The sequence below is a fragment of the Petromyzon marinus genome, chromosome 29 (genome assembly GCF_048934315.1).
Source record: "Petromyzon marinus isolate PM22_M1 ecotype Great Lakes invasive population chromosome 29, UKy_Petmar_22M1.pri1.0, whole genome shotgun sequence".
Taxonomy (NCBI): domain Eukaryota; kingdom Metazoa; phylum Chordata; class Hyperoartia; order Petromyzontiformes; family Petromyzontidae; genus Petromyzon; species Petromyzon marinus.
Genome location: NC_133695.1, coordinates 6,896,693 through 6,909,040, shown reverse-complemented (window position 1 = coordinate 6,909,040; position 12,348 = coordinate 6,896,693). Strand labels below are relative to the sequence as shown.

The following is a 12,348-nucleotide window of genomic DNA, read 5'->3' as shown; positions in this document are numbered from 1 at the left end:
GGGGGGGGAAGAAACGACGATGATGGTGATGATGGTGAAGGAAGGAGGGAATTCCAAAGTGAAGCAGTTCGAGGGAAGAGGCAGACAGAGAACTGAGGTGTCCCGCGGTGTGGTGAGTGGGTGGGTGAGTGAGTCGGTGGGTGAGTGACAGGGTGAGTGACAGGGTGAGTGACAGGGTGAGTGAGTCGGTGGGTGAGTGACAGGGTGAGTGACAGGGTGAGTGACAGGGTGAGTGACAGGGTGAGTGACAGGGTGAGTGAGTCGGTGGGTGAGTGACAGGGTGAGTGACAGGGTGAGTGACAGGGTGAGTGACAGGGTGAGTGAGTCGGTGGGTGAGTGACAGGGTGAGTGACAGGGTGAGTGAGTGAGTGACAGGGTGAGTGAGTCGGTGGGTGAGTGACAGGGTGAGTGACAGGGTGAGTGACAGGGTGAGTGAGTGAGTGAGTGACAGGGTGAGTGACAGGGTGAGTGACAGGGTGAGTGACAGGGTGAGTGACAGGGTGAGTGACAGGGTGAGTGACAGGGTGAGTGACAGGGTGAGTGACAGGGTGAGTGACAGGGTGAGTGAGTCGGTGGGTGAGTGACAGGGTGAGTGACAGGGTGAGTGACAGGGTGAGTGACAGGGTGAGTGAGTGAGTGTGCTGCTGCGTCCTGCAGCGGTGGTGGTCGCACGCGGCGTGGTGCTGGATGAGACGAAGCAGTCAGTGTCTGGCAGTGACCGAGTCCCCAACACGCGTGGAGGAATCAATCGACGAGTGACTGCCACGTGACCAGTAGCGATGGCAGTAGCAGGAGCAGCGAGATTATCTCTGCCCGTGTGGGACAAAGGTCTGATAATTAATTAACTCATTAACTATGCACGACGATGTAATAGCAATGACGTCCGAATCAGCCGCTACGGAGCACTGTGAAATGTGTCGAAACTCTTGTTCTCGACGTGGTCCGCCAACCCTCGCTTTGCCTCCCGCTGCAGGCGAGCGGCTGCCCAAGCCAGACAAGGGCAAGATGCGCTTCCACAAGATCGCCAACGTCAACAAGGCGCTGGACTTCATCGCCAGCAAGGGCGTCAAGCTGGTGTCCATCGGCGCAGAGGGTGAGCGGAGCAGGCATCGTTCAGATCAGAGCTTTAACTTTTGTTAATCGTTGTTTTGATTGTGGTGGGGTTTTTTTTGTAGATTGTTATTATGATTAATACCACCCAGGAAAGTCAGGCTAAGTGAGTCTCAGGACTCGTTTTCAGGAAGGTCCCCCGCTGGGATGTTTGGCCAGTGCCTTATTGCACCGACGCACAGACACGTACCGGCATGAGCGTGCACGCACACGGGCGGTCAGCGAGCGCCTATTAAGGCCGGCACGGTGCAAGAGAGAGAGAGGGAGAGAGGGGGCGCTGAGGCCAAACTTCGCGAGCGGCCGCCTTTATCTCCCCAGTGGTGCTAGGTTTTACACACCGCACCAAGGACCTAATTTAAGTTTGAGCCGACCCAGAGGCAACCCGGGACCGGTTCTCATATCACTCGCAACTCACCGAGCTCGTAGGGGCAATGCGATGCCAACCTATGCGCCACCGCTCCCAAATCCACCCCTCCCCTCCCTCCCTCGCCCCCCTCCCCGCAGCACCTGTCCGCTGCTGACACTCCCTTCCCAATATACCGCTCTATTTCAGGCAACTTGTCTAATGCGTTATAACCGTTAACTTACGTACGTCTTTAAGTCATCCGAAGCTCAGGTTTGTAGATTTGTTTAATAGCTCAGTGCTGGGCATTGCCGTCTCCTGCTCACTTTCCATTTTTTTATTTTAAATTCTTTACCTTTCGCCGTTTGCACCTTTTGACCGATTAGCGTCCGATCGCGGCTCTCAGCGTCCCGTCCCGAGAATCCCTTCGGCCCACGCCCTGCTCGAGAACGGCCCGCGGAACTGGATGTCGTGGAACCGCTTCTGAAAATGTTCTTCGGCGACCTCTTGACCTCACCAGGGGACAGCACTTTCCCATCCACCCGACCGCATAGACAAATGCGTGATCGTTAAACTGGGCATTTTAGCCAAATAAATTTCAAGGCAAAAGATCATGTTTTTTTTTTGTATGAATTATTTCGTAACTGCACTGAGACCCTCAACTCACGACACTTGAGAACCCCGGTTCAATCACGGGCAGCCAGACTTGGGAGAGGTGAGAGTGCCCCCACCGCCCGTGACCTGCCGCTCGACGAGCAGGAGCTCTACCTATTTACGCTGCTGGGCGAACCGTATAGGCAGGGGCAGGGGGGGAGGGATGCAGGGGAATTTAAACAAAAACTTTGCCCCATTCTCTCAACTGCCGCGCCGGGTGATCGTGTGTCGAACTGGCGACCTCTGTTTTACAAGTTCAGTGTGCTGACCATTCCCCGACTGCGCAAGCCTCCTCCTCATCACGTGCACTCTGATTCCCTTTGACAACATGTTGTGGGTGGTTCTTTGTTTCTTCTTCTTCAGAAATCGTTGACGGGAACGCGAAGATGACCCTGGGAATGATCTGGACCATCATCCTGCGCTTTGCCATCCAGGACATCTCCGTGGAAGGTGCGACTCCCTCGTACGCCCGCCGCCGCCGCCGCACCGCCCCCGCCGCTCCGGTTCCGTTCTCCGCGATTGATGCCGGCGCGCCGTGAACGCGCCGCCAGCCCTCGATCGTCGACTCGGCTCCGTTCGCGCACACGTTCCTGTGCCGCGCGCGCGCGCGCCGCTCGCTCGGTTCACGGTCGGCCGCTCCTCACTCGTCGGGGGTCACCCACTCGGCGCCCGCGTGAACGCAATCACAGCCAGCGGCAAAGAAACCGCCGGCTTTGAGAAGCGAATCAAGTTGAGACGGCGCGCTCTACGTGTTTGCCCCCCCCCCCACCACCCGTTCTACGTAGAGGTAAACGAACGATCGTTGATGCTGCCGCTGCTGCCGCCCACGAGGGTTTCTGATCGAGCAGCAGCAGCAGCAGCTGCCCAGCGCCACCGAGGACCTCTCGGTGGCCGTCATCCGCGCAGTCCCGAGCCGTCGTCCGTCATAATCGTCGCCGTCGTCATCATCATCGTTGTCGTCGTCATCATCATCGCTGTCATCATCATCATTTTCGTCATCATCGTCGTGATCATCTTTCGCTTAACCGCAACGCTGGCAGGGGTGATTCTCGCGCCTTCTCGGCTGTCAGCTCTCTCCGCGTTGGCGTGCCCTAAGTGGCCTCTGGCGCCGCAGTGGCGAGATGTTAACTACCTCGCCTGGTATGCAGGAGGTCGTGGGTTCGATCCCGACCCTGACGCTTGCTGAATATTTGGAGTCTGCGTCCCTCTCTCTCATCATCATCACGGTGGCTATAAGATGTTAACTACCTCGCCTGGTATGCAGGAGGTCGTGGGTTCGATCCCGACCCTGACGCCTGCTGAATATTTGGAGTTTGCGTGTCTCTTTCCTTGTGGTCGTGTGGATTTTCTCCAAGCCCTCCGGCCACTTCGTTGAGCTATCATTTGTGGCCAGGTCGGCTTCTGAAAAAGAGCTACATAGCTCAGAGGGCCTCAACCTGCTAAAATAAAAGAAACGAGTTGATAGTTTACAGCGCGTCGTACCGTGCCCCGGCACGACGATGGTTCTGGCGAGTCGCCCCTTTAACCCGGCCACGCGTCCACCCCGCCGCACTTCTCCGTTGCTGTCAAGTCTCCCACCGGTCGTTCAACCCTCTGCTCTTTTGCACGATCACGGCCCGCGATAGATTTGTTTGCGCGCTGCGATATCCGTGGCGGTCTCATCGGGCGTGTCCCACCTCGAGCGCCGTGAAAAAAGAAAACCTTGAAGACGACCTCCACCACCCCCCCCGACCCCGGTATAATAGCGGCACGTGCGGAGAGATGCTGCCGAGAGATGAACCCCTCCGGCTGACCGCGTCGCCACTGTGCCCCCCCCCCCCCCCCCCCCACAGAGACGTCGGCCAAGGAAGGGCTGCTGCTGTGGTGCCAGCGCAAGACGGCGCCTTACAAGAACGTCAACGTGCAGAACTTCCACATCAGGTCATTGCCCCCCCCACTCCTCCTCGAAACCCGTCATCTCATCGCACATCAACCGAGTCTATCCCCCTCCCCACTCCCCACAACACCCCATGGTGGTGCTCGTGACTCTGACGCGGCGCCCAGATGTTAAGAACTGCACTCGATTCTTGAGTTGCCGTGTGGAGTGACCGCTGATGATGACGACGATAATATCGACAATAAATTATGACAATGATGACGATGCTACTGTGGATGATGATGATGATGATTATGCTGATGATGACGACAATGGTCGCTGCTCCTGCTGATGATAATGACGATATTAATGCTGACGATGACAATAATGATTATGCTGCTGCTGATGATGATGACGGCGATGGAGACGTTACGGGATGCGTGACTTTTCCCTTGGCAGCTGGAAGGACGGCCTCGCGCTGTGCGCCCTCATCCACCGCCACCGTCCCGACCTCATCGATTACGCCAAGCTGAGAAAGGTGACAGCGCACACGCGCACCTCGTCATCGTCACCATCGCTCACGTCATCCCCGGGCGGCCAGGGCGGTGGTGACGCTCGTGCGTGCCTCGAGGCAGAAGGGTCTTGTGTTCGATGCCGGACCAGGGCGCCCCCCTTCTGTGTGGAGTTTCTATGTTCTCTCCCTCTGTTCTGCAATAGGGTCCTGACAAATCCATTTTAAATGGCTGTGTCGGGTGGTGGAGGATTACGACACATTTATACTTACGAGATTTAACCCAAAAAGCTTTATTATGAATAATATTGGTCGCGAAAGCCTGCGTGTTATACCATCACCTGCCAGCCAGACGATCAACCCATCACACAGCAACAGCACCGTCGTTCCCCTGCGCGATGCACCCCCGAGCGCCTCAGCCTGACGCTTACCTCTCACCCCCCCCACCCCTTGTGACCCCAGGATGACCCTATCGGAAACCTCAACACGGCCTTCGAGGTGGCCGAGAAGTACCTAGACATCCCCAAGATGTTGGACGCAGAAGGTGAGCGTAGGGGGCAGGTGGCGAGCAGGGTCAGCGTGTCGGCGATTCGCTCGGGGTAGCGGTGAGGGTTTGGTGGATAGGCGATGGGAGTGAGGGTGAGAGTAAAGGTGAGCGATGGGACGGTGAGGTCGGGGCGAGTGTGTGCTGGGCGGATCGTGAGGCATGGTGACGGATTTAAAGGAGGCCTTCGTCCAGCAGTGGATTGATCGTGGCTGATGATGATAATTGGTGGATTTATTAAATACCACCGATCCTGTTCTGTAATCGTGCACCGTCATTGTACAATCATCGGTGCGAGATCGGAGTCGATTCGCACTCCGCCAGCGCTCCGTGTGGGTGGAGAGAACTGCTGATTGCAACTTGTAAGTGACCTCTATGCGTGCTGAACTTACTGCAAAGCAACAACAACGTTACAATGATCGTGCGAATTACAATCACAAATGGGGCAACCGCAAAGATAGAATCACAAACATGCAACTGCAAAGATAGAACCGCAAAGATGCAATCACAAAGATACAATCACAAAGATACAATCACAAAGATGCAATCGCAAATCTACCATCGCATAGATAGAGCGGCAAAGATGCAATCGCAAAGATAAAGTCACAAAGATAAGACCGCAAAGATTCAATCGCAACGCAATGGGCAACTGATACTGTGGCAATCATCAGACCGCGACATTCTGGAGGCCCACTGCCATCAGGGTCCTTCCCCCGCAGGATCGTCCTCTGCATTGCTCGCGTTCGCTTCTCGCCCACAGTCCCAATCCGTCTTTGTTTCTCTCTCTCTGTGTTTGTATCCTCTCCGCCGCTGGCAGACGTGGTGAACACAGCCAAGCCAGACGAACGCGCTGTAATGACTTACATCTCTAGTTACTATCACGCCTTCTCCGGAGCCAAGAAGGTGAGGGAGGGAGGCCCAGAGGAGCGGTGTCGTCTCTCCGTGGAGCGTGGCCACGCGGCTCCCTTGCGAATCCCGGACTCAACACAACGCGCTCACTATCCCCCCCCACCCCAACTCCTCTTCCTCTCTCCATCTCGCCCCGTGTGTATCTCCCTCTTCCCCTCTCTCTCCTTTCAGATGTTTCCACGGAGCTGTGCTTTGTTGGAGCCCTTTGCCGACTGTCAATACGATTGTTTATCTGCCTGTCTGTCAGTACGATTGTTTATTTGTCTGTACGATTGTTTATCTCTCTGTCTGTCAGTACGATTGTTTATCTGTCTGGCTGTATGATTGTTTATCTGTCTGCCTGTCGGATTGTTTTTCTATCGGCCTGTCTGGCTGTACGATTGTTTATCTGTCTGGCTGTCTGTCAATGTGTCGGTCTGTCTTTTGGAATGCCTGTCCGTCAGTCGATCTTTATTAGTCTGCCTGTTATTCGGTCGGTTTTGTCTGCCTTGTGCCTGTCCCTCGACCTATCCGCGTGTGTGCGTTAGTCTGCGTGGCCCCCCTCCGCAGATTCCTCCGCACCGGAATCCTCTCCTCGGTGTTCCGCGTTCCGACTTTTCCTTTCCGCTCCTTCCCCCCCCCCAGCTCTGCAGTAGTTGTCTGCAGGCTTCTCGCCTGCATCTACTCAGTGGCGTGGCTTCCATCCAGTAGCACGCCGGCGGTGCAACTGCACCGGGGGCCCACGGGCGGGAGGGGCACCAGGCGCTGGACTACGAAGGGGGTCTGTTGGGGGGGGGGCGTAAGTTAGGGGGGGGGCCTTGAATTTCGTGCACCAGGGCCCACGTGACCCTCGCTAAGCCCACTCGTTACTTCATCCACGGGTCCTCGTGCCTGTGTCTTTCTCTCCCAGGATGTCAGCGATCTTCCTTCCTTTCCCTCCAGGTGATCTCCAGCCTGGTATCCTTGCCAAAGCTTCAACCTCCCACCTCTCATCTCTTCCTCTCTCGCTCTGCTCTCTTTGACCTGCATCTTGACCTCTGCTGTCCTCCTCGTCCCCTCCCCCTATGCCCCCCCCCCACCCACCCGTGTGTCTGTCTCGATATAAACTTCCCGCACAATCACACAGACATTGTGAACACTCCCAAACCCGACGAGAAGGCCATCATGACCTATGTGTCGTGCTTCTACCATGCGTTCGCTGGCGCTGAGCAGGTAAGTGCGCACGCTCACTCGGAAACACTCGCTCCGAAACACTCCCCAGCAATCCCCCTTTCCCCGTCACGGTAATCAACACTCGCTCCTTCCTCTCCAAAAACCACTCGACACTCTCCGCTCACGCTTTCTCCCCTCTCACTCCGCACACGCTACTCACCTCATCAATCCCAACCTCGTAATCTCCCCCCACGTCTTCCAACCCCACCTCATCGCCTCCCGTTATCACCACACCACTCACTTCCTCCTCCACTCGCCGCACCTCATCACCTCCTCCATCGCTTCTCCGCGTCCCCCTTACCTCCTCCACCCCCACACATCATCACCTGCCCTTCGCCTAAACGCCTTTCAAACGCTCACCTCCACTTTGTATCACCTCCTCTTACCTCCCCTCTTCATCACCTCCTCTTACCTCCCCTCTTCTCACCTCCCCTACTATCCTCGTTGTGCCCGCCCCACCCCACCACTCTGCAGGCGGAGACCGCTGCCAATCGGATCTGCAAGGTGCTGGCCGTGAACCAGGAGAACGAGAAGCTGATGGAGGAGTACGAGAAGCTCGCCAGCGAGGTGAGGAATGGGTGGGGGGGGGCCGAGAGGCCTCGATCCCCCACGTGTATGGGTGTCCACGTGTGTGAGTGTCCACGTGTGTGTGTCCCTACGTGTGTGTGGCCACGTGTGTGTGAATGCTCACATGTGTGTGTGTCCACGTGTGTGTGTGTGTCCACATGTGTGTGTGTCCACGTGTGTGTGGATGTCCACGTGTGTGTGTGTGGCCTTAACGTGCACATAGCCTGGTACAAGCGCCGTGGTGACGTCACCACTACTTAGTGGTGAATGGCTGTTGTTGTTGTTGGTGTTGTGCGTGGATGTCCATAGTGGGGAACGCCAGTGCAGTGGTTAGTACGTTGCGTTACGAACCCGGCAGAGACCCAAATTCGATTCCTGCTCATGACCAACACCAGTGACGATCATCTGAACCGGTCCCGCGTCTCCCTTAGGTTTACTCAGCCTTAAATGAGTACCTGGTGCGGTGTGCCAAAAAACATCAGCACTGGGGAGACAGAGGCGGCCGCGCGTGGTGTTGGGTCGCCCACCCCCTCGTGTGTCGCGCCGGAATTCTTCGGTGCTCACTAACAGTACTTGCCTCTCAACCTACACTTGGGAGACCTTTGTCTTTACACGAGACATCCTCTGGAGCTAACCGTACTTTGCCGCAGCAGTTTCTGTTTGGCTACACGACGGTGTGGTGGTGGTGTGGTGGTGGTGGGGGAGGTTGTCATTCCGTGTCCGTGTCTCCGTGGGGGCAGCTGCTGGAGTGGATCCGGCGCACCATCCCGTGGCTGGAGAACCGCGTGCCGGAGAACACGATGCGCGCCATGCAGCAGAAGCTGGAGGACTTCCGTGACTACCGCCGCATGCACAAGCCGCCCAAGGTGCAGGAGAAGTGCCAGCTGGAGATCAACTTCAACACCCTGCAGACCAAGCTGCGGCTCAGCAACCGCCCGGCATTCATGCCGTCCGAGGGCAAGATGGTGTCGGTGAGGCATTCGTGCGAATCGGCGTCGCGTCGCCGCATCGTCACCGCCGCCGCGTGCCACCTCGGCCAACGTCGCCACCATGATCACCGCTTTCAACGTCGTCGTCATATTTGCCATCACCTTATCCTCCATCACCACTACCACCACTATCATCTTTACCATAATCTCCTCTGCCACCACCACCATCATCACTACCACCATCTTCATTTTCATCGTCGTCATCCTTAACATTATCATCATTATCTCTACCATCACTGCCATCAACACCAAGATTATCACCATCACTGCCACCAACATCTCAACCACCATTACTGCCAACAACAGCATCATCATGACCATCACTACCATTGTTATCATCATCATCATAATCACCATCCATCATTATCATCATCTCCACCATCACATTGCCTAACACTGTCTTATTCATCATCATCATAAGCATGGATTAATGTATTGATCAGTTAGTTCACTGATGAGCTAACTTGTTAATTGATGCATAGGTCATGTGATTGGTCAATAGTTGATTGGATTTATTCACGAGTTATGGGGCAACACATCGATTGGTCGTTGGAAAGGCCGGTGGATCAACAGGGTAAGTGATTGGTTGCTCCTTAGACTGTTGAGTTGATTGATTGATTGAGCGATGTCTCGTGTCCCCTCCCCCGCGCCGTACTCAGGACATTGCCAACGCGTGGAAGGGCCTGGAGCAGGTGGAGAAGGGCTACGAGGAGTGGCTCCTCACCGAGATCCGCCGCCTCGAGCGTCTCGACCACCTCGCCGAGAAGTTCCGCCAGAAGGCGACGATCCATGAGACGTGGACCCACGGTGAGCGCCCCCTCCCCGCCCCCCTCAAGCACGGCGAGACCCCCCCCACCGCACCGGCATAGCAGAGTCCTTCACCCCTCACCTCCCCCGTGCAGAGAGGATGACCCCCTGACCCGTCAGCCTGTCTCACGCCGTGACACTCGGACTGTTGCGGCCGTCTCGTCTGCCCTGTCCTGTTCGCTCAATCATCTCCCTTCCCATGTCTTCCGTCCCATGCGTTGTGTCTATCGTCCGCCACGCCTCCTGTACCACGTTTATCATCCCCATGTCTCCCATCCAACATCTGCATCTCCCATCCTGTGCCTCTTATCCCATGCTGCCCATGTCTCATGTCTCGTCTGCCATGTCACCTGCCCCTGTTTCCCCTATCCCGTGTGTCCGGTGCCATGTCACCTGTCTGCGTGTTCCCCCCATCCTGTGTTTCCCATGTCCCGTGCCTTGTCCCCCCATCCCGTATCTCCCGTGCTGTGTCTCCCGTGTCTCCCGTGCCATGTCACCTGTCCCCGCGTACCCTCCTCAGTCCATGTCCGCGGTGTCTCCGGCGCGGCGCACAGGCAAGGAGTCGTGGCTGTCTCAGAAGGACTACGAGTCGTGCTCCCTGATGGAGATCAAAGCGCTGATGAAGAAGCACGAGGCCTTCGAGAGCGACCTGGCCGCCCACCAGGACCGCGTGGAACAGATCGCCGCCATCGCACAGGAGCTCAAGTATGTACTCAACTTAAACGAATTAAATAAGTATCTTTTATTTTACCAGGTAGTGCCCACTGAGCTATGCAGCTCTTTTTCAGAAGCGACCTGGCTGCCACAAATGATAGCCAAACGAAGTGGCTTATCATGTGGAAATGCATAGCAGCCAAATACAGTGAAACCTTGGATTGCGAGTAACTTGGTCTGCGAGTGTTTTGCAAGACGAGCAAATGTTTTGAATAAAGAATAATTTGATAAACGAGCGATGTCTTGCAATACGAGCAGTACGTACAGTATACGCTTTGTCTGCCGAGCATCACGTGATCAAAACTGAGACAATGGTTCTTCTCTCTCTCGCTGCGGGATTTTGGGTAATCATCTCCCATGCTCGGTCTCAGTCGGCGTGCCTCACTCGTATAATCAACATCCGTGCTAGCGTATACTGTTTACTATAGTACTATAGTGTTGTGACTACGTGTATACTGTTTACTACAGTATAGTGTTGTGACCACGCGTATACTGTTTACTATAGTACTATAGTGTTGTGACCACGTGTATACTGTTTACTACAGTACTATAGTGTTGTGACCACGTGTGTGTGTCCAAGTGTAGTGACTGTTCTTTAGTAACTGTACTGCAAGTGAAAGTCGTCCTACACAATAACCCTCCTCCTCCTCTCCTCTCTCTCGTCTCCCTCACCAGCCACGATTAAATGTAATTAATACATTTTATTACTTTATATTCAATTTAAATAATAAAAATATAAAAAGGTATTTTGTATTAATAATTTTTATATGAATACGGCATTTTTGGGTTGTGGAACGAATCATCTGAGTTTCCATTATTGCTTATGGGAAAATTCGCTTTAATATACGAGTGCTTTGGATTACGAGCACGTTTCCGGAACGAATTATGCTCACAATTCAAGGTTTCACTGTACTCTAAACGCACGTTGATTCTAAATGTGGATGGAAGTACCGGAAGACCCCAAGAACGATCCACGTGGCGGGAGCATGCAAACTCCAAATATCCAGGCGTCAGGATCGAACCCATGACTTCCTGCATACCAGACGAGGGAGATAACATTTCACCACCAAGACACACAAAGATCACCTGCATAGCCTCAGCAGACTGTTGGGACAAGTGCTGTTAGCGAGCACCTGTGAAGGCCGGCATGGCATACGAGGGAGTGGCCACAAGATAGGAGTTACGTTTTTTTTTTCCGCCAGTCTATTGTGAATGCTATCCCCTCTGCTGGCCCGCGTCTTCCCCATCCACAGCGAGCTGGACTACCACGACGCGGTGTCAGTGAATGCGCGCTGCCAGGCGATCTGCGACCAGTGGGACAGCCTGGGGACCCTCACACAGAAGAGGAGGGAGGCACTGGAGGTGAAGAGGGAGCGGCGCACCGGGGATCTCTCGATTATTTGCGCTTTTTTGTGAATTACATTCGGTGGGATGTGAGCGAGTGGGTGGGTGGGTGAGTGGGGTGAGCGAGTGTGTAAGTAGGTGAGTGAGTGAGCGAGTGGGTGGACAAGTGGGGTGAGTGAGTGTGTAAGTAGGTGAGTGATTGGCTGAGTAAGCGAGTGTGTAAGTAGGTGAGTGATTGCCTTAGCGAGCGAGTGGGTGAGACGTGGGTTATAGATGGAATGAGTGAGTAAAATGGAGTTATTTACTCACTAAGTCGGCAAGTGAGTGAGTTCATGAGTTAGTAGGTTAGCGGGTGGGTAGTTGGTATAATTATTCGATGAGTTTGTTCGTGAGTGATTGTTGTAAGTTAATGAGTGAGTGAGCCGTTGAGCGATTGATACCTTAACAAGCGGGTGGTTGGTTCATTGAAGTGGTGATTGATTTGGTAAAAGTAGTTACTGAGCGGGCGACTCGGTGGCTGAACAAGTGGGTGAGAAGGCGAGTGAATGAGCGAACTGCTTGGCGAGCGAATTGGCGATTTTACGAGCAAGTGAAGACTCGACGAGCAAATCGCCCGAGAGGCTGAGCCGGGCCGTGCGGCCGTCGCTCCCCACAGAGGACTGAGAAGCTGCTGGAGACGATTGACCAGCTGTACCTGGAGTTCGCCAAGCGCGCCGCGCCCTTCAACAACTGGATGGAAGGCGCCCAGGAGGACCTGCAGGACATGTTCATCGTGCACACCATCGAGGAGATACAGGTACCCACGCGGCC

General features: G+C 54.9%; 1 protein-coding gene across 1 annotated transcript in view; it reads left to right on the top strand.

Moving 5' to 3' along the window:
* LOC116947266 (alpha-actinin-2) overlaps positions 1 to 12,348 on the top strand; it is a 48,841-nt gene that overhangs the window by 25,209 nt on the left and 11,284 nt on the right. Inside the window, exons 3-14 of the mRNA XM_032962795.2 lie at positions 974 to 1,093; positions 2,471 to 2,557; positions 3,940 to 4,027; positions 4,422 to 4,500; positions 4,936 to 5,017; positions 7,032 to 7,117; positions 7,592 to 7,684; positions 8,425 to 8,655; positions 9,333 to 9,480; positions 10,035 to 10,185; positions 11,448 to 11,556; positions 12,194 to 12,334. Coding sequence (XP_032818686.1) covers positions 974 to 1,093; positions 2,471 to 2,557; positions 3,940 to 4,027; positions 4,422 to 4,500; positions 4,936 to 5,017; positions 7,032 to 7,117; positions 7,592 to 7,684; positions 8,425 to 8,655; positions 9,333 to 9,480; positions 10,035 to 10,185; positions 11,448 to 11,556; positions 12,194 to 12,334 — 1,415 coding nt within the window. The remainder of the gene's footprint in view (positions 1 to 973; positions 1,094 to 2,470; positions 2,558 to 3,939; positions 4,028 to 4,421; positions 4,501 to 4,935; positions 5,018 to 7,031; positions 7,118 to 7,591; positions 7,685 to 8,424; positions 8,656 to 9,332; positions 9,481 to 10,034; positions 10,186 to 11,447; positions 11,557 to 12,193; positions 12,335 to 12,348) is intronic.